The sequence below is a fragment of the Sturnus vulgaris genome, chromosome 5, assembly GCF_052056855.1.
Source record: "Sturnus vulgaris isolate bStuVul1 chromosome 5, bStuVul1.hap1, whole genome shotgun sequence".
NCBI classification, from domain to species: domain Eukaryota; kingdom Metazoa; phylum Chordata; class Aves; order Passeriformes; family Sturnidae; genus Sturnus; species Sturnus vulgaris.
The window spans coordinates 2,203,820-2,224,209 of record NC_142247.1 but is presented as its reverse complement, the minus strand read 5'-3'; the positions used below and the strand labels follow the sequence as shown (position 1 = coordinate 2,224,209).

The window sequence follows — 20,390 nt, the reverse complement described above, 5'->3', positions numbered from 1 at the left end:
GTGGGGAAAAATATTTTATTATTTTTTTCTCCTGGCAGCAGAATTTTGAACTCAAATGGGTCCTGTAAGGCCAAACTAATCAACAGCCTGAATTTTGCAATCTGATCCCTATAGTGTGCAAGAACTATATCAACATCCTTTATAAGGATGCAGGCATAATTGCTTTAACTATTTCTATTAAAATGTTTTACTGTGACAAATTTCAGCTAACAGTACAACCTTGCTTGGACCTGTTAACCACAGGATAATTGGGTTGCTGTCATTTTTTTCTTGCTGAGGAAAGCATTGAACAAAAGGTGTTCTGTCTTTTTAGTTTTTCTTGGAATTTTTTATGAATAGAGAAGGCTAAATAAAAATGTGACTCTCTTATTGTCAGCAACAACCCAGACTCCCAGCAGCAGTGAGCTGACATGGCTTTCCTCAGCTGATGGAGCTACACTGGTGTGGATTTCAGGACACAGGACACAGGATATTTTCTCTTTTTTGTGCCCTGACTCTGAGTTCTGAGCACTAGAGCAGCAGTTCCTGACTCACCCCCTTCCTATGCACAGACTTTCCCTGAGCCCTCCAACTAAATCTAAAAAATTCTACTTTTATTTGCAAAAGTAAAATCACCTCAAAGTAGATAAGTTCTTTCATTTTTTTCCAATTTTCCACTTTACTTCTCTGTACCTCAGTTCTTTAACTGTAAAATAATGGTAGTGGGTACTTTTTATTTTGGAGGGTTTGATGTGGACAAACAGATAAGGATGGTGGCCCTCTCGTGTGGCTGGAATAAGGATTGTATAACTACCCATGAAATAAATTTACAGATACCAAAATAGAAAGTTTTTATTCATGTAGCTTCCTTTGGCCATTACACTGATAATTTTCTCAGCTCATCTTAAAAGCTCTACATTTATGCCGAAGTCACAAGCAGTTTTAAGTGTTGTGTTGATTTTATCTGGGCATTTTTTCATGATTGACAAGTATTAAAGATGAAAATGTTTCTGGGGTGATGACTGTGAGTGCTTAAATAATAACATTTTTTAAATGTCAAATATGGAAATTTTTCTGTTAAAGCATAAATGTTAAGAAGATGCATTCTTTGAAGGGAGGGGAATATAGAAATACTGGCTTTGACAATGTCCCAGGTAGCTTTGCCCCACACCTCAGTGAAGCCCAAATATCCCTGGTACATTTAAGAGTGGCTGTGCCATCCCTACAAAAGCATTTATTTTCATTGGTGTTGTACATATGCAAAGAACTTTGTTTGCCTATTAATCTGCCCTTTTTTCCTTTTTCCCCCTTTTTGTTTGTATATCCTTTAGAACCACTTCCTGTGAGCAATGTTTCTATCTATGATTACAAACCATCTCCAGAAACAGGAGTGTTGTTTGAAATTCAGTACCCAGAGAAATACAATGTTTTCACCAGGGTAAATATCAGCTATTGGGAAGGAAAGGACTACAGAACAATGCTGTACAAAGGTAGGAGGAAACTGTTTCACCAACATTTAATACTAACTCTGCTGGAAACATTTTAAACAGTGGCCTTAGATGAGATTTTGACATGTATTTATATAATGATTGTGGTTTTAGTTATGTTTATATAATAGTTATGTTTATATAATAGTTTATATAATAGCTTTTATATTGTGAAGTAAGGGATGGGTCTTTGAATTGAGCTGGTGATTCACCTGGGATTTTTAAATTGCTGGAATCCTGGTTCTAGTGATGTTCCCTTTCTTTTGGATTTTAGAGGAAGGCTTGGTGGTCTGGATTTTTGTGTTCAGTCTGGAATCAGCCAGACTGAACTGGTGTTTCTGTGTCAGTTCAAAGCCATACAAAAACTCCCAGGCTCTTCCCTCTGGCCAAGGTTTCCCCTTTGGTCTGTAGCTGATGGGAAAGCTCTGGGATGTCCCAGAGGAGGGAAACCCATTGAGTAAAGAGATTGTTGGCACAGGATCAGACCTGGTGGCTCAGTGTCACACCAGTGCAGCATTCAGAGCTGTCCCTAAGCTAACAAACCCTGCTGCATAATAGAAATGTCACTGTTCTTAAAATAATCTAATCAGGGCCAATCAATCTAGCAGTCTAGTCAAGCCTAAGCAAACAGCCAGCCTAACCTGCTGAATGATCTAAACAAGAGCAAATTCTGCTTTTTTTTTGATTTGTTCATAACTGAACACTTTCATTTATTTGTTTACAACTTTTGCCCTGCAGTATAGCTTTATATAGCAGTACACTGTGCAGTAAGCACAGCATTTGTCTCAGAGATATAAAGGGACTATAAATGTCCTATTGGAAGCACCCCAAGAGGTGAGGAAGGCACCCACATGCCCTTTGGACGCTGAAATTCCAACAGTTTAACATCCCACAGTGGCAGTAAAATGCCTTTGGGCAATCCAATAGGTGCTGAATTGAATTTTAGGCACTGAATTAAGGATCCCAGAATAGAAGACTGGTCACTGGAAACTCTCTTTTAAGTCAGCAGAGGGAGATACACACCTCCAGAAAGGGATCAGAGAATTTGGGAGTCTCTTTGCTTCAATACAAAGTGGGGCTAGAAATCCCATTTCCAATGCTGTAAAGTGCCAGAAGTTAGGACAGGTAAAGTCTGGATCCTAGCAGAAAATACAGGTGACCTCTTTGCAGAGAACAAAAGGGACACCAGCAATAATTTCTCTCTTCTACAGCTAATAGATGGTTCGGGGGGGCTGTGAGGCTAAAGCTGCTGATAAATAAGAGTCAGCCTAAAGGAGGAGATTCCCTAACGAGCCTGCACACCCCTCCCACAGCCAGAGAGCCCCGGGCAGCTTCTCCTCAGCCCTGCTGTGTGCTGGACACGGGCTGAGCCCTCGGCTCTGCTGGGCTGCTGCTCTGAGCAGCTCCACAAACGCTGTGCCTCACTCAGCAAAGCACCAAAGGGGCTCTTGCGTGCAGCAGTCAGAGGTCTGCAGGAGCTGTCAGATGCTCTTTGAGATATTCTGGGTCACACGGAGCAGGTTGCCAGGTTCAGTTCCCTTGCCAGTGAAAAGCAGCTCGTGTTTCTTGTGCTGGGCTTTTTTTGGTTTTTTGTTTTTTTGTTTTTTTTTTTTGTCTTTCTATTTTCTGGTAGCAAAGTGGCTTTGACAGCCAGGAAAAGTGTTGGCAAACTGAATTATTACAATTTTATGTCTCAAAGCAGGCTGAAAAAATGTTTAAGCATCTAAAACATTGCCCATTCACCATGTGCAGTTGCATTTTCAGAAAGTGAACATTTGATGTATTATCCTATTATCCCCCCTTTTTTTTTTCTTTCTTCTTTTCTCTTTAAACCTTCTGCAGATTTCTTTAAAGGCAAAACAGTTTTCAATCACTGGCTGCCAGGCATATGCTACAGTAACATCACATTTCAGCTGGTATCAGAGGCAACCTTCAACAAGAGCACGCTCGTGGAATACAGTGGGGTCCAGCATGAGCCCAAACAGCACAGGACAGGTAAAGAGAATTCTCACACACCATTTCTTCCAAGTCTCTATTGCTGCTTTTCCTGCTGCCGTGGGGAGGGGATTGATCCCACAGAGAGGCTCATGTATGCAAACAGTGCAGAGGGAAATTTGTTGGGAGTGTTTCTGTTATAAAGATTGCTCCTTAGAAATTAACTTCTGCTTCACATGAGATATCCTCAGCCTTGTGCTAGGAATTAATTTTTAAGCCACAGGAGCAGCTGCACTGAGCAGACTATTGATCTCTCTCTGTTGGTCTGTCTCCTTGTGCAGTGAATCAGAGCAGAGCTGTAGAGAGGACCTTCCTCACTGTGCACTTTTCCATCATGCAGAAGAATGCCATAGTTGCTCCACTTGGCGGCCAGTTTGTGCCCTGAAGCATGAACTTTTAATTTCCAAGACAGCAATGTTGCAAAGGCTGAAAATTGCATTTGTTCAGCGTCCAGAACTAATTTAATTTGGTCCTGGGATGGTGCCCAAAACTTTTTCGTTAATCTCTTGGACCACAGACATTTATCAGGGTCCAAAGTGAAATGTACCAGCGATAAAATCAAAAGGCCAAATCTTCAGATGAATCCACTGATGTTGGTCCCTTGCCTTGGACAGAACTAAGCCAACTGATTCCAGCTGAGTTCTGTCCTGAAGATCCTAAATATACTTGTTGAGATATTGAACCATAACCAACAGGATAGCTTTTTATTTTTTCCCCTGCTGCTCTCCCATCCCTCATTTTTCATATGAACCGCAATGAGGATGTAGAGTCTGGTTTCCTATTAGTGTCTGTGGCTGGGATGGGAGCTGAACAAATTAGTGTGCTGTAAAGTGCCAGCTTAAAAGGTGCCAGGCAAAATTATTTGCAGAGGCTACTCACACTTAGAGTGTGTAAGAGGCAGACAAGCAATTACAGTGAGACAGACAAAATGCTGTGTGTTCACCTCCTGGCATCAGCTGAGGTAACTCCTTTGCGTGCCAGAATCTTGTCTCATGGAGACCCAAGTCTTAAGATCAAGCTTTCACAAATATTAAAATTTAAACTGATGTTTAATGCTTGTGAAAAGGTGGCTGCTAAAAGCATATGAAAAGCCCTACAGCAACGTGAAGGTTATTTTTTTTTAATATGAGCTATGCCATATACTAGTTTTGTATATATATTTAAATTCATTTCCACAGAGGTGGGTTTTTTTCCATGATGGAGATCTTCCTGGAAGACACAATAAACTAAAAGTATATTCACTCTTAAAAATTCACACTAGAGTAGCCTTGCTGTTATAATAGCACTGAAATTTGATTTGCTATGACTTCACATCTACTTTACTTCCTGGCATTCTTTAATTGTGATCATGTGAATTTATGCTCATGTTGAACCCAGTACCATCACTTCTGGTATATGTGTAAGAATATGTAAAAGGGAGGATCTTAGTAAGAGCAAGTTATTTCAAGCACTCCCTAGAAGAATGGCATTTGTCTGGGGAATTAATACATTTAAAGGTGCACAGAACACACCTCTTAAAAGACTATCCCTTGCTTCTCTTTTAGTTCCTTACCCACCTCGAAACATTTCTGTTCAGATTGTACCAGTCAACAGAAACACCTGGGAAGAGCACAGCGGGAATTTCGCGGAAGAATCCTTCATGGGACCACAAGAAATCATAAGGAAGGTCAGCCCTCCTCCTGACAGCCTTGTGCCTGCAATGCCAGCAGCGAACACATCTGCAGCCTGGCTGGATGAGCCCTCCAACAGCACTGAGCACCAAAGCACCTCTGAGCCACCGTGGTGGAACAGCGAGGCCGAGTCGTCCGAGGGGGCCGAGGAGTTTGTCCAGGCATTTTCCAGGGATTTTGGAGGCAGCGATGCCAGCACACCTGGCAGAGCCACAGCAGAGCCCCCTCCCTTCCTCCCTGTGCAGATGGTGCTCACCTGGCTGCCCCCAAAGCCCCCGACTGCTTTTGATGGCTTCCACATCAATATTGAAAGGGAAGGTAAAGCAGAGCCTTGTGCCCTTCTCATCCTTCTTTTCTATCATTCCATCCGTGGTTGTCTCCTCTACAAATTATTAATTATCTATTGGGCTTCAGATCCCATTATTTGTTAGATCCCATGTATTTCTTGAGGAGTTTTTGCATTGAGCAGCATCTACTTCTGGCTGGGCAACATAAAAGTAAAGGAGGAGAAGGAAATTTATTCTTTCGTTTTGTTTGCTCCTCGCACTTCTGTTTCATTAAACAAGATTTATACTGTTGTACATATTGTCACACTGTTTGAATGCAGTGTCCTTTTGGATACCATTTAATCCCACAGCTGAAACAAGATGAGCATTTCTGATGTAAATAATTCTCTTTCAAATTTCAATTAATCCACACTCTTTTTTCCCCCCCGGATTTAGAGAACTCCACAGAATTTTTGACAGTGAGCGAGGACACTCACAAATTTGTTGCTGAACTGAAAGAACCAGGAAAATATAAGTTGTCTGTAACAACATTTAGCTCCTCTGGCTCTTGTGAAGTTCGGGGAAGTCAATCAGCAAAAACACTTAGCTTTTACATCAGTAAGTATCTCACCAAACTCACCTTTTCTCCCTGAGCAAAGCAGCTGCAATGTTCAATTTGACCACTGTGGCATTTCTGGCATCTGCAGGTGGATCACAAGGGTCTGGTGTTCTGGAATTCCCTGTGCCAGAGAAGGAAATATAGAGAAAATAGGTTAATATATTGCAACCTGCCTGGATGGGTTTTTGTTTGTGCCATCTTGGCAGTCTTAAGAACTGAAAGCAAGGGATGTGATGGAGTCATTGTCAGTGTTCAGAAGTGGAATGAATTTCCCTTTTGCATCTCTCACAGTGAGGATTTAATTCCAAGAATTAATTTGGTGGTTATAGAGAGCCTTGGAAATATTTGACTTCCTTGCTCCTGGAGCATGTACTGTGTTAGGGATGAAGGGCAGCCCAGGCTGAGTGTGGGAATTGCACAATTAAACACTGAACTCTGAAATTGCATGGTCTCTGAGAGAACACAGAGCAAAATTACAGTAGATGAAGTGGTTTAGCCTGCTAAATTCAAAGGAGAAAAAGTAATTTATTATTTCCCTGTAGAATCCCAGAGTTTCTTAACTGGAGATTTAATAAAAGACAAAGTAGTAATACACTACTGTGTAAACTACTACCATGACTGACAGTGAGATCAGCAAGTGAGACAGGTGTTGGTGAATTCAGATCATTATCCCTCTAATGGCTGTGGTCACCTCTGGACCTTTTCCTGCAAAAGGAAATAAATTTATCCTACAGAATGCCCATAGAATGGGACAGGGAAATACTTGCAGTACTGCACAATTTTGGATGTGGAAGATAATTCCTTCCCAAACCATGAATGCTGCAACAAGGCACAATGGCCAAAGCTGGCAGAAAAAATTCCCATTAAAAGGAAATGTAGTCAAGTACTTCAGTACGTTATGAATAAAAATTGTGCCTTTAGTAGCTCATAACATTTACAAATACTAAGTATTTAGACTTGAACTCATCTCATAATGCTGGACTGTATGCAGCAATTCCACTATTGCTCTCATTTTTAACAACTTTATAGTTGAAAGAAAGAATAATTGGAAAACATCCAGAACACAGCACATGAGAGAGAGGATCTCTGCTGTTGTAATTTCACTGTCTTCTGTTTTTCTTTAGGAATAGTTAGACAGCTTTATTATGTGATAAGATTTAAAGTAGATAAAGGTCTATGTAGCATTGTGGTACCAAATGCTCCATTTTGCAAGGTGTGATATATTTTATTTTCATTAAGCAGTATTGAATGCAGTGTCTGCCATGAAGTGTGCTAACTGTGGACCTGAGAGAAATGAAGACATTTCAATAATTCAAAATATAGGGGTGTGGATGGCCAGATTAAGGATGGACCTTAATCTCCTTGTGGATAAAGTACTGAGGAGTTACAGGAAAGCAACAATATTTTAATTTTACATGTAACACATAAGAACCTTTGGGGTTTTTTGGGTTTTGTCAGTTAGTTTTGCAGGCTTTTACAACAAAATGAGGCTTCTTGGCAGCTGTCTTATTCATTCTGTCAAATGCAAGTATTTTAGATAGATTTTATATGTATTTCTGGTAGAATGCCAAATAGGAGGTATGAACAAATACTCTTAGGTTGAAATTGCTTTTCTATTCCTCTTTCTGAGTCTGATCAAGTAGGATTTTTTTTTTCCTGTGGAGACTACAACCCTGGGTCATGACATGAGGTATGTGTGCTCTCTTAATGCCAATCTGAAACAGTTTCTGAATAATGAGAGCTACATGTACATCCTCTGTCTCCAGAGAATAATCTAATGATCAAATTCCTCTTTTTTACCTGCCAGGGTGTGGGTCTGAGGCTGTGAATAAATTTTGCCCACACTGTCAGTCTTATCTTTTCCTTGTAATGCTTGGTTGGTGAATCATCCTGTCAAATTACTGGTTTATGTTACATATTTTTGTCACATCTGGATAGCAGTCAAATATTATAGGATGATCTTAAACCACATTCTTTCTCTGGCATTTGTTTTATTTTATCAATAAATGTAAATTACCATTAGAGTTGCAGGGAGGAAGAATGTCAAGGAGAGAGAGGTCACAAGTACCACTTAAAAGGGACAAGAAAAACAGGTTATTTTCATGAAATATGAAATTTTGACCAGGTCTAGCTGAAGTTATTTTCCAAACTGCTTTTTTTTTCATATTTAAAGCTGTGTTCTCAACAAAGTGCTCCAAAAAGTCTGATGAAGAATGAGATTATTCACTGGGGTGACCTCTCTGAACTTGATTTTAATGTTTTGAGGCTGTGGTACGCTTGGAGGGTGTGTTAGTACGTGGAGAGGCACAAAAATCCGTGTGCTTATCCTTTAAAATTGGCCAATGATCTGTACATTATTGGCTGCCAGTGCTTTCAAGCATTCCCTTGGAGCAAATCTGATCCTGCTGGGTGGTTTCTGGTAAGCAGCAGAGAATACCTGCAATCTGAATTTTCAGACTGGCACATTTGTGCTGTCATGGGTTCTGCTGCAGGTGGAACAGTCTCAGGGCTGTGAGGATGGACAGCTGCCAGCCCAGCATCCCCCACCAGCCATAAATCATTCCCTGAAAGAAGGGATGTTTTAACATTTAAATGGATGGAGTGGCTTGCTCACCTGTGCTTTTTGGGTTGTGTCCCAGGCCCCACAGGTGAGTGGATAGAGGAGCTCACAGAGAAGCCCCAGCATGTGACAGTGACAGTGCTGAGCTCCACCACTGCCCTGACATCCTGGACAGCATCACACGAGAGCAGTGGCAACAGCACCATCGTGTCTGTGCTCTCCCTCACCTGCCAGAAGCAAAAGGAAAGTCAAAGGCTTGAAAAACACTACTGCACCGAGGTAAGGGGAGAAGCTGGAGCATTCTCCAGTCCAGTAAAAAATCACTGTTTTAGAATCCCAGGGCTCTCTGAGGACAGTGGCAGCTGCTCCTTTCTGCAGACCCAAGGGAGGGACGTGGCTCTGCCAAAGGGTGCAGGCAGCAGTGAGAATATTCACTGCCCCACGGGGTTATTAACGTGGCATTCCTGCTGGACCTGCTGTGGCTTCTCTTGGCCATGTCCTGCAGTGTGTTTGTAATAAGTTCTCACATGCATCGTTATTATCAAAGCAGAATAAATGATTTCTTAGCTGGCCCGCATTTGAATACGGAACCTGACTAAATTTTCTGGAAGTTTTGAGATGAGCAGAAGCCAGATTTTGTCACCCATAGAAAAAAATGTGTCATCACTGGGAAACAAATAGTAATTCAGACCACCCATGATTTGTATGGACAAGTCCTTTAATTTATGGGATGTGTTTATAATCATCAAGAGCCCTGAACCCCAAAACTTGACAGTTTTCTGTAATTTGAAACCCTTAATGAGTCAGGGTTGAATGAAATCTTTAATAACCCCACATCAGAATCTGTGCCTATGATAGCTCAATGCACTTTCAATTAGAAATATTTCAGCCCAGGTCTCAGTAACCTCACCAAGATGCTGGTACAGCCTTTTTCTGAGGCCAGGACTTCTGTCTTGCTCCCTAAATGTGTGTGGTGGAGGAATTTGCAAAGGACTGCAGTGCTGCCCTGCTGCACCCTCAGCTCACCCATGGGAATGGAGGGGACTGCTGGCACCCCTGTAAATCACCTTCAGCTTCATGAGCAGCCCTGCCAGTTAATTAATACAGAGAATTTGTCACCCTTAAAATGCCTTTTTTAATTAATCTCTGCAGAAATTTTGAGTTTTAGTTCAAGAAATGCTGTGAACTTAAATGGTTGGAAGTGTCTTGTCGTGACAATTTGAGAATTGTTTTCCAGAATCAGCTCGTTATCTTATTGTTACTTACATTTCCTAGAAGTGCTGTCATTTAAGTGGGAAGCAAAGCACAGTAGGTGATTATAAACACAGATCACAAATATATGCATTTATATGCATTTATGATTTCCATAAACACTACAGGATTCAGCTACAAACTCAAAAACGAGTACCTAATCTGTGAATAAACAAGATATCATAAAAGGAAATGTGTATTTACTGCAAGTAGGTTGAAAGGTTATTTGTTTCTTTTAATACAGGTTATTTATTAAATACAGGCTATTTCTTTCTTTCAAATACAGTTATTTGTTTCTTTCTGTCCTTACATATATTTGTATCAAAATTTTACCAACTTACTATACCTGGAATTGTTACTAGCTGTTGGTTTGACTTGTCCATGATGAGCTGAAAAAAGCAAAATTCAGTGCAGAGCTCCATCCCTTTCTAACATGGTGCATGATTTAAAAGTGGTTTTGCTTTCCAGAGCAGCTGGTAAAGACAAATTCTGTTCCTCACTAAATCTGTGCTTGGCACTGATACATTCATGTGCATTGGAACAAGCCACCAGTGCAGAGGTGGCTGTGATACAGACTTTGGGAAGGTTGTGAAGAAAATATTAGTAGGAAATAGCAGCCTGCAGCTCTAGAAAGGATGTGTGAAGGCTTTTCCTCAAAGCTGCTCTGTGCATTTGCTGTTTGTGGAGCCTTCAGGAGATGAGCCTGTTGTATCAGACCAGGAATCACTTGGACAGGAATTCTGCCTCTGACTGAAACCTGGTGTGGCACAGCAGAAATTCTAACAGTGATGTTTTCAAAGTGAAAAGAGAAAGTTTGCAGTGCTGTGGGGGGGAGGTGACAGAGAATATTTCCTGTCTGATTTCACTGTGGAGTCACTCAGCACATGTGGTCAGAAGACAGCTACCCCAAAATGCTGCCTCAAAGAGGGATGGAAAACAACAGAAAACACATGGTCTATGTCCTCCAGCCTGCATAACACCACCTGGAAAGGAAGAATGTAGGCTGAATATTTTACAAAGCTTTGACAGAAGGAGAGGGTGGGTCTGCAGTGAGTTGCTGGCCTGATGCAGCCAGGCAAGGGAAATTCTCTGGGTCATTTGTGAAGTCAGTGCTGACCCTGCCACTCTTTGGGCACTTGGGGCTTAAAGGATGAAGTCCTTGCTGTAGGTGCCAAAGTGTTTGGGCTCATGCCTTTTGTAACTGGAGTCATTCAAGTACAATCTCAATATCATTTCATGAATCAAGTAAATGCCTCCCATCTGATGAGTTCTTCTCCTCCTAGGTGAATTCAAGCAGCAGCCTCATTGAAAATCTTGTTCCTGGTGCCCAGTACCAAGTTGTGGTTTACTTAAGGAAAGGACCATTGGTTGGACCCCCTTCTGATCCTGTCACATTTTCCATTGGTAACACCTGAACCTACTGATTGAAATGCATTTATTTGTTTTTAGGTGTTTTTTTGGTTTTTTTTAGATATGTGTAGTATATTCATTAAGTCCTGTAGACTATGCTTTGATTTTCTTGAGTTAAAGAATGGATCTCAGTGTTCTCTGCTTTGGGATTTGAAACTGAGAAAAGCCCTCTGAGACTAAAATTAGCATTTTCAAGAATGTTGTTTTATGTCCAACAAGCAGAGCTGCTGCTCCCATTCTTAAATTAAGATTCCACCAGGTACCTATGAAGGGTCATTTAGGATAGCATTCACTAACTTTTAGTTTCAGTGTAATTTATTTTGTTAAGATTGCCATTCAAACAAAATGTATTTAGGAGAGAGAGGTTAAAGAGATTCAGTGTACAGAGTTGCACTTGCAGAGAAATATTCAGCTTGTGTCACCCAGCTTCTCCCTTTGACAAAAACCTGCTCAGGGGACAGCAGGTGACTGAAAATTAGAGCTCTTCAGTATTTTCAATGCTGCTTCCTCTCTGTGATGTAGGGAAGAAAGTGAAACAGAAAAAAAATTTGTCCTATTAAGAGTTTTATCCTTAAATAAAAGCCAATATGTGGCCTGGTGATTATGGTGAGAGTCTTTTCATTCCAGCCAATGTTCTTCTATGTTTTCATAAATTTGGTCTGAATAAAAATTTGTGAAGTGTGCTATATTTCAGGAAAGGGAAAATTAGCAAGTAAATATTTATGTATATTTTAATGTTAAAATTTCTATCACTAGACAATTTTTAGAAATGCTTTTTATCTTCTTTCTCATTGCAAATAAAAAATCTGAAAAAGTCTACATGTATTTGTGAAAATAAAATCATGTATACCCAAAGTAGATTAAGTTCTTCATTTTTTTTTTCCAGCTTTGTATGGCCTTACAACTGTAAAAGTTTCTTACAAAACTGAAAATGGCAACCAATTTCTGAATAGAACATTTCATAACTTTCTTACTATAAAGGGGCTGTTTTCATGCAGTACAACAACAGTTGTATGAGTACTTATTTCACAACAGTTTATTGAACATGATAATAAAATAACAGAACTGAAAAACAAATTGTTCTGTGAACTTACCACTGGTGGCTAATGACGAATGAAACTCAACTAAAATAAAATAAAATTCTATTTTAAAATAAAACTTGGAAAAATTATTCCATACTCCCCACGTTTATCCTAAGGCTCGTTTTCACAGGGTGAGCACTGGCAGCTTAGAGGAAGCAAAGCAAAGGCGTGGTAAATGATTTATAGAGGTGATCATCAAGGCCAACATGGGCTGAAATAATCTGGGTGCTGCTCTGGGTTCTGACCCAATGTGTAATAACTGGGGCTCTGCAACCCTGGCAAATGTCAGCTCCAAGTCCTTATTTAAGCAGCCTCAGTGAAGTCATGAAGAATAATTGCTTTCCAGACCATACAGGTTGCAAAAGTTGACCCTGGTGTGACATTCTCCAAATCTCTTGACTCCTTCTCAGTGTCACCATGTGTGAGGCAAGGACAGCAATACATGACAGAACCTCTGGGTCCCCAGGGAAGGAGGGCCAGAGATGAAAACTTTCCTTTCTTACACTGCTCTGGCTTTTGATGCTTTTGTTTTTGAGCATCTTGAAATATCTCCTAAGCATCCTGATTTTCAAAGTAGGACAGAACCTTCCATTTATGAGAAAGCAAGCTTTATCTCAAGCTAAGCAGCCAACACTAAGTGGTCTGTAGCCACTTCTGAAAAAAGTAGTTTTAAACTGGAGGATAAATGCTTAAAAATGGTTTTCAACTGCTTTTGAACAGGAAGTTCTTGGGGATTAAAGTCATGAAAAAAATAGAAAAAGGTAGAACTTGATTAAGGAAAGCTGTAATTTCAAAATAAAGTGCAACTGATAATACATGCACATCACTAACCATAATTTCTGTTTATAGTGCCCACTGGAATCAAGGATCTGACACTTTACCCTTTGGGACCTACTGCTGTGGTTCTGAGCTGGAACAGACCTTTCCTGGGCGTGTTCAGGAAATACGTGGTGGAAATGTTTTATTTCAACCCATCAACGATGACCTCGGAGTGGACAACCTACTATGAGATAGCAGCAACGGTGTCCTTGACTGCCTCTGTGGTAAAGTGACCATTCCTGCCCTGCTGTCCCCTCCTGGGTGGCCCTGGCACCTTGTGGCACTTCCTTTCCTTTCCTGTGGCCTTTTCCCCATCAATATGTAAATATTCCTTTAAGCCTGGCACTTTTTTCTCCCAGCAAAGCCAAGGGTGCTGGAGGCATTTTGTGTTCTAAAGTAAGGCACTGCCAGCTGAACCATGCTAAATTTTAGCAGAGCAATGAGACTGGAGATTAGCCTCTCTTTTTTTTTGGTTTCTTTTGGTTTTTTTTTTTTTTTTTTTGGTTGTTCAGCAAGTCCAGAGGCAGCTTTGGTTTGTGGGTCAGTTTGTCAGTCGAGGCTTTAAAAGTTCCATCATCTCCTCAGGGGGTGCAGTCCAAAGGCTTATCTACATAATTAATATTGATAAGATGGATTTGGGGCTTGCAGGCTGGTCTCACAGTGCCATGTGGAAGGCTGAGCTGTGGGTTTTTTTGTAAAAAAAAGCCTTCATGTTTCTGAAGCTGCAAAATCTAAAATCTTAGGCCAGGGTTTTAACTAGGTGAACACTGGTGTCTATAAGAACACACTCACACAGATACTCACTTTATATCTTTGCAGATATAAAGTGAAATTTTCCTTCTCTTTTCCATTTTTTCCTGGAGAAGGTGCAAAGATTTTGTTCAGACTTTGCTGCAGTGTGAGACAGAAAACAATTCCAGCAGAAATTAGTTGTTCAGGAAGTTGTGAGTATGCAAAAATGACAGCAATAACTTGTGCTGCTGGTGAGAGCCACAGTGATTTACTGTAATTGATTTGCATAACATTCGTGGAGTCATTTTGGCTCCAGCAGCTTTATTGTAATTGGGTATGTGACTGTAAATCTAGCACATAAATCTCAAAAATAACAAAAATAACTTATCAAACTGGTAATTAATATCGTGTAATCATGACTCAGCACAAAGGGATTAATAGCTGAGTGATCTAAGTCATCCAAGAAATAAAGCTGTCATGCAGAGTTAATGTGGTTCATTAGAAAAGGAGATGTTGATGTCCTTTACTGTTGCAAATCCTGCTCATGGAAGCCAAGTTGGAATTCCTGTGTCTGGATTTCAATCTGAAATGCAGCAGTGCTGTATCACAGCTGAAGTGAGCATTCCTTCAAGGATAATTTTAAAGGCTAATCCTGAACTCGGAGAAGAATTTCCCTGTTCTTCTGCAGGCACGGACTGGTGAACTTTGGTTTGGGGTCTCTAGTGATGCTCCAGAATCCCTCTGATCCCTGTGATCCTCTAACACCTCTGAGTGCTGTGTTCTGAAGCAACAGTGAGAAGAATCAAAAAATTAATGTCTCCAACAGCACGAAATAATCAAGTATTATTTCCTGGAGGGAAACATTTGATAAGAACCTTTGGAACTGGATTTGCTCTTTTCACTGTGTTTAGTTGCTTCATTCATTTTCTGCTCTTTGAAAATTCTCAAAGCAGTGTTGGTATTTTCAATATGAAGTCCAAGCATCTTCAAGGTTTTGGTGTCAACTTCTTCCATAAATCATGAAAAGAACAGATCACACCACCTATATGTGCATTGCCTTGTAGTGTCTGGAGAAAAAAAGGCCACTGCAAACAACAGAGATCTGTAAAAATAACAATTTCTGCATTGTTGAAGTTGTTCATTATTTTCAATTTGCTTTTATTTTGAATTTTAAAAGTATCAAGAAGCTTTTTATTTTAACATCAAATATCTTAAATGTTCTGTGCTGTCAGTGGAAGACTTGGAATTTTAACTTAAATATTACACACAATCCTGTAATATAAAACATATTGCTTTTTATATTTCATTCATATCTCATTTATATTTACATATATAATTTATGTCTCATAAGTCATTTATGTTTCATTCCTATTCCATTTATAATAAATGATAATAGAAAGCGAAATACACTTGGAAAATTGGAAAAAAAAAAGTCTTTTAAAGTGACAATATCTGAGACAAAAACATTGCTTCTAATTTCTCCTCAAACCCCATTTAATCAATCTAGAAATATCTATATTTTCCAGTTAAATATTTTGCCTTCATCACACTGGATTTGTGATGGAAGATTGCTCTGTGTGAATGGTTCTTACCACCCTGGAAATCCTTTGAGAATCCTGTGGTGGACAGAACCTGCCACCAGGTGGATGTGGATGTGTTTGCTCCCCCTGCACAGATTTTTAAATAAATTGAAAGGCCAAATTTCCGAGATTTGCACTGAAGGAAGGAATGGGAGCTCAGAAAAAAATAAGTGTGGGCTCTAGGATTATAAATACAAGAATACACAAGTCCTGCCTCGTGCTGCTGAGTCCTCTCCTGAGCTGCTCTTTGTGTTTTGTCCCTTTGCAGAGAATAGCCAACCTGCTGCCTGCTTGGTATTACAATTTCAGGGTCACCATGGTGACCTGGGGGGACCCAGAGCTGAGCTGCTGTGACAGCTCCACCGTCAGCTTCATCACAGGTAACCAGCTGGGAACACTCTGGGGGTGCTCCTGGGGGCAGCAACACTCAGCAACTCTGACCTGGGTGGGGTTTGTTCATTTTTTTTTGGTGTTTTTTGTTGGTTTTTTTTTTTTTTTTTTTGGTTGTTTTTTGGTTGGTTGTTTTTTGTTGGTTTTTTTTTTGTGTGTGTGTGTGTGTGTTTTGTTTTGTTTTGGTTTTTTTTTTGTTTGTTTGTTTTGGGGGTTTTTTTGGTTTCTTTTTTGTTGTTTTTTTGGGGGGGTTTTGGGGGGATTTTTGGTTGTTGTTGTTTTTGTGGGGTTTTTTTGGGTTTTTGGGGGTTTTTTGGTTTTTTTTGGTTGGTTGGTCAGTTTGGTTCTGGTGTGGTTTTTCATTACTCTGTTTTTAAGCCTCTGAGGACTGCTTTCAATGAACACATAAATACAATTTTCCTGTGCCAAGCACAGTGCTTGATTGCTCTGTTGCAGTGCATGGCTCCAGTGAGGGCCCCTGGTCCTGCTCAACTTTGACCACACCACACATTTGACACATGTAGGAGTTAATAGGTAAATCAGTAAACCTGAATTCTTAGGTCTCTTAATATTATGAAACACATTTTCATTTATCTGCAACATTTCCAAGTGATTTTTCCCCCCTTTATCACCCTCCCAGCAGTCCCCAGGTGTTGTGCAGCACTGAGATGAGTGAGCTGATAGAACCACGTGCATTTCCCTCTTCCACCTGGGACCAGCCATGGATTTAACACACTCTGGCATCTCTTGGCTGATTCTTTGGATTTGAATCTTCAATATTTCCAAGAGATCAGCCATAGAGGGAGCAGCATGAAAGGAGCCCTGTTAGCACCTTGCCATGTGCTCCCAGCACCCAGGATGGTTAGACCAAAGTCAGAGCTCTCCATTGAATCATTTTGCTTTTAGGTGTCACTGTTTGATTCACCTTGCTGCAGCTTAGGTGATTGAAGGCAGTAAATAATTCAGTTTTACTGTGAGAGGCAATGAAGTGTGACTTGCTCTTCTTTTCCATCTGTAGGAATCAAATTACAAGGAAAATCAGGGTGTAATGTCCCAGCCACTCACTCCAAAGCAGACATTAGCCCAGTGCCACATTTTCTGTTTGGTGACACTTGGAGAATGTACCTGAAAAAGTTACTAAGGCCTGTTTGGATGATGATTTACACAGAGCCTGTGCCCCAGAGAGCCACGACAGAAAAGTCACCAGCAGTTAAAGCTGCAGCTGCACTGGAGCCAACAGAAACCTCCCATGCTGGGATACCTGATCCCAGGCTACTCTGCTGACAAACTCTGGCACTTTTCCAGTCTCCAGGGATATTCCTTGTCCTTTGGCATCAATCAGCTTTTCTGTAGCACTGTAAGGAAGCAATTTTCCAGCTGGTTGGTTGCTGTATGAAGGAAAAAAATGTCTTTTCCAACTGATTTGGGTACCAGGTTCAGCCTTTTGAAGTGGAGAAACTCACTTCAGTATTGCATCTCCAGAAACCTGCAGCAGAAATGAGGGAGATTAAGGGTCTTCTAAAATATAATCTGCCATCAGTACCAGTCTGGATCTCTGTATGATGACAGCAAAGACTGCTACTGCTCTTAAATGAAAAATAGATTAACTTCTTAACTAGCAGATGCAGACAAAATCACAAATGGATGAACCTCTAAATATCATCCATTTGTGATTGGCAAAACCTGTCTTAGAGAAGGTAATCTTTAGGGAAAATATCCAACTGGAATGTTGTATTAATGCTTAATTTCTCTTTTTATCAAGGGTTTGCACCCTGTGTTTCTGATCTGAGTTTTTCTGATTTTAATATCCAGTCCAAAATATTTGTTGCACTTTTACCTTACTGATTGAGGAGACACAAAGCCTTTTTTTGTGTCTATACAGAATTTAGTTTTTTTTTCTGTTAATAAATTGCTTCCATTGAACTTCAGGTGCTCTCACTTTCAGGTGTTTTCCCATGTTAGTTTTTTTTTCCCCACTCTGCCTCTCTAATTTTTACTGTCATTTTACTAAAATACCTAAAAACCAAAAGTGTAATAGCAGCCTGATAAATACTCCTAGAGAGGCACAATCAGCTCCCTATTGAAAGCTCTCCTGTGTGTGTATCTAGATGATTGCACTTCCTGCACCATCACACTGGAGGTCTGGGTTGATTTACTTCTATTTCATGGCTCCTAACAGAATTTATCATTTCTTCTCTACATGCTCTTTTCCAACAGACTCAACTTCACACTTAGCACTGTGAAATTCACTTTGTTTGAGCAGGCCCAGTACCAGGGGCAATATTTCAAAGCTCAGCCCTGTCCAAATCCTGCCCTCCTCCTCTGCCAGTTGTCATGTTACTTGCATGGTTCATCAACACTGCTTTCACTTCCAGGGTGTTGAGGAAAATGTTGAATAGCAATTAGGTATGAAAATCACACTGTGGTTTTAAGTGAAGAGTCCTAACAAAGAAAGCTGATTTGTTCAAATTGCAAGCACTTATCAATAGATAGTGAGCACTGATTGTGAGCATGAAATGCACTCCTGTCCTCTGATTGCCTTATTACTTGCAATCTCTTCAACTTTGCCCAGGAACTGCAGTCAGGCTTGTCAATTTGTCATGTCTGCAGGTTTGAAATGTTTGTCCCCAGTAGGTGCTGCCTTTTCAAAGCTTTAATTTACCAGGGGACTGGGAGTTCTTTCTCACCCTCAGCCTCTTTCCTCCCAGAGAGGGAGCAGATGGTTTTATGGAGCACTTGGTCCCTTTCTGTATCATTCTGAACAATGCCACCTCCCCTGCACAGGTTGCCAGGAATTAAAACAAACAAAAAAAGCCCACCAAAAAGTCCTAAATTAAAAAAAACCCAACAAATTGGAGTGGAGATTTTGTAGGCTTTGCAGTACACCATCTGTCACTTTTTCTGTGTACAACTGGAGTGCCAACCTCCACACCTGGAGCAGAAGCTTGAGTTTCAAAAGCAGAGTAGAAGGATCAGCTGGGAGTCTGGGGATGCAGCTTGCAGAAAGTTCAGAGCAGACATTTCCTAGTGCAGGATCCCACTGCTCCTGTGGAGGCTGGGGCTGTACTGAACTGCAGGACTTGCAATGATGAGATGTCCCCAGGAGCACGGGAGAGATTTGGGGGATGCAAGAGCCTTATCAGGAGCAGCATTTGTTCTCTCAGCTCCTGCAGCAGCAGTTGCTGTTATTTCACTCAGGGAGAGATCATGCCAGTGCTGCTGTGGTGACAAATGAGTTTTTAATGCCACCTGATGTAAACAGCTGGATTTAAAACAACCGTGATGTACTGGTTTGAAAGCAAAACCAGTGAGAGACTTAAAGTCCAAAATACAATTTAATAGGGAAAAAAAATATAAAAAGAAAAAAAAAATAAAATACATGCAATAGTACAAAAGAAAACCACTGCCAGAGTGAGAATCCAAGCTGTCTCTGTCAGTCAGTCAGGGTTGGTGCAGTCCCATTCCATGGTGGCTGCATCCTCCTGCAGTGACAGATGTGGTTCTGCTGGAGCAGGGCTCCTGCACAAGGTGCAGTTTTCCTCCAAAGCTCCAGGGATGATGTGGATCTGGGATCCAGTGGGAAAAGGCTGCTCTGCTGTTCCAAATCTCAGATTTTCTCTAGATAGGAAATGCTTGGCTCCTCCCCGTGGTTGGAGCATCTCCCAATGGGATGATGGAATTTTATCAGCCCTGCCATTTATCATCTATGGCCATTAACAGGAGAGATCTGGAGGGAGGTTGGGCTGTGGGAAAGATAAAGAACACTGCAACAGCTGGGTTAACAGCTGGAACATGAACAGAGGGTATCTCCACAGAGATCAGGATCACTCTTTTCAACAGATGGTGATAGAATACAAACTTTTGGGCACATCCTGTATTGCAACCTAAGACACGTGAGCAAAGGCTCTTTAGACCACCAGCATTTGTTTTTACAATGAGGATGCTTTTTTTTGGAGAAGCAGAGAGGACAGACTCCTGGTGTTGATGACTGCCACCACATGTGCTGCCTGTTGGTCCCGTGAGTGTTTCCACTGTGGCTTTGGGCCAGGTCAGCAGCAGGGTGTGACATCCCAGAGCCTCCCTGTGCTCCCCAGAACCTTGTGCTAGGGCAGGGTCACACCAGCCCTGGATCTTGGTCTCATTTGGCATCTCCTGGACATTCACTGTCATGAAAGCACACCATAAGGTGCAGGGAGAAATCATTATTGGTGTATGAAATTCATGTCAGTCACAGCCTTAAACTGCAAGGAATACACAGTCCATGCAAAGGGGTGGACTGGGAACTTTAAACATTGCTTTAAGGATTTTATACTAAATCAGGTAAAAGGACATTTTCAAGATTAATTTGGGAGAATAGTCTTACTAAACATTTCTAGATGGCTCTAAATCGTCTGTGCATTGCATTTGCTGCCTTCCTCAGTGATTACTTGAGTAAATCTGCTCCCTAACAAACGTCTCAATGCCAGAGTTGAAGGAGCCTTCCTGAAAGCAGCAGTGACATCTTGTGGTCCCTTCCAAGAGACCCGAGCTCCAGGGCCATCCTGCATTCC

The 20,390-nt window shown here is 40.9% G+C and overlaps 1 protein-coding gene across 2 annotated transcripts in view; it reads left to right on the top strand.

Annotated features, from left to right (window-relative positions):
- The window catches only part of PTPRO (protein tyrosine phosphatase receptor type O), a 142,460-nt gene that overhangs the window by 87,534 nt on the left and 34,536 nt on the right, over nucleotides 1-20,390 (top strand). For both annotated transcript variants that reach the window (XM_014870063.2, XM_088164532.1), the window contains exons 3-10: nucleotides 1,311-1,469; nucleotides 3,309-3,461; nucleotides 5,006-5,449; nucleotides 5,854-6,015; nucleotides 8,656-8,855; nucleotides 11,111-11,231; nucleotides 13,169-13,362; nucleotides 15,719-15,830. In XM_014870063.2, coding sequence (XP_014725549.2) covers nucleotides 1,311-1,469; nucleotides 3,309-3,461; nucleotides 5,006-5,449; nucleotides 5,854-6,015; nucleotides 8,656-8,855; nucleotides 11,111-11,231; nucleotides 13,169-13,362; nucleotides 15,719-15,830 — 1,545 coding nt within the window. The remainder of the gene's footprint in view (nucleotides 1-1,310; nucleotides 1,470-3,308; nucleotides 3,462-5,005; nucleotides 5,450-5,853; nucleotides 6,016-8,655; nucleotides 8,856-11,110; nucleotides 11,232-13,168; nucleotides 13,363-15,718; nucleotides 15,831-20,390) is intronic.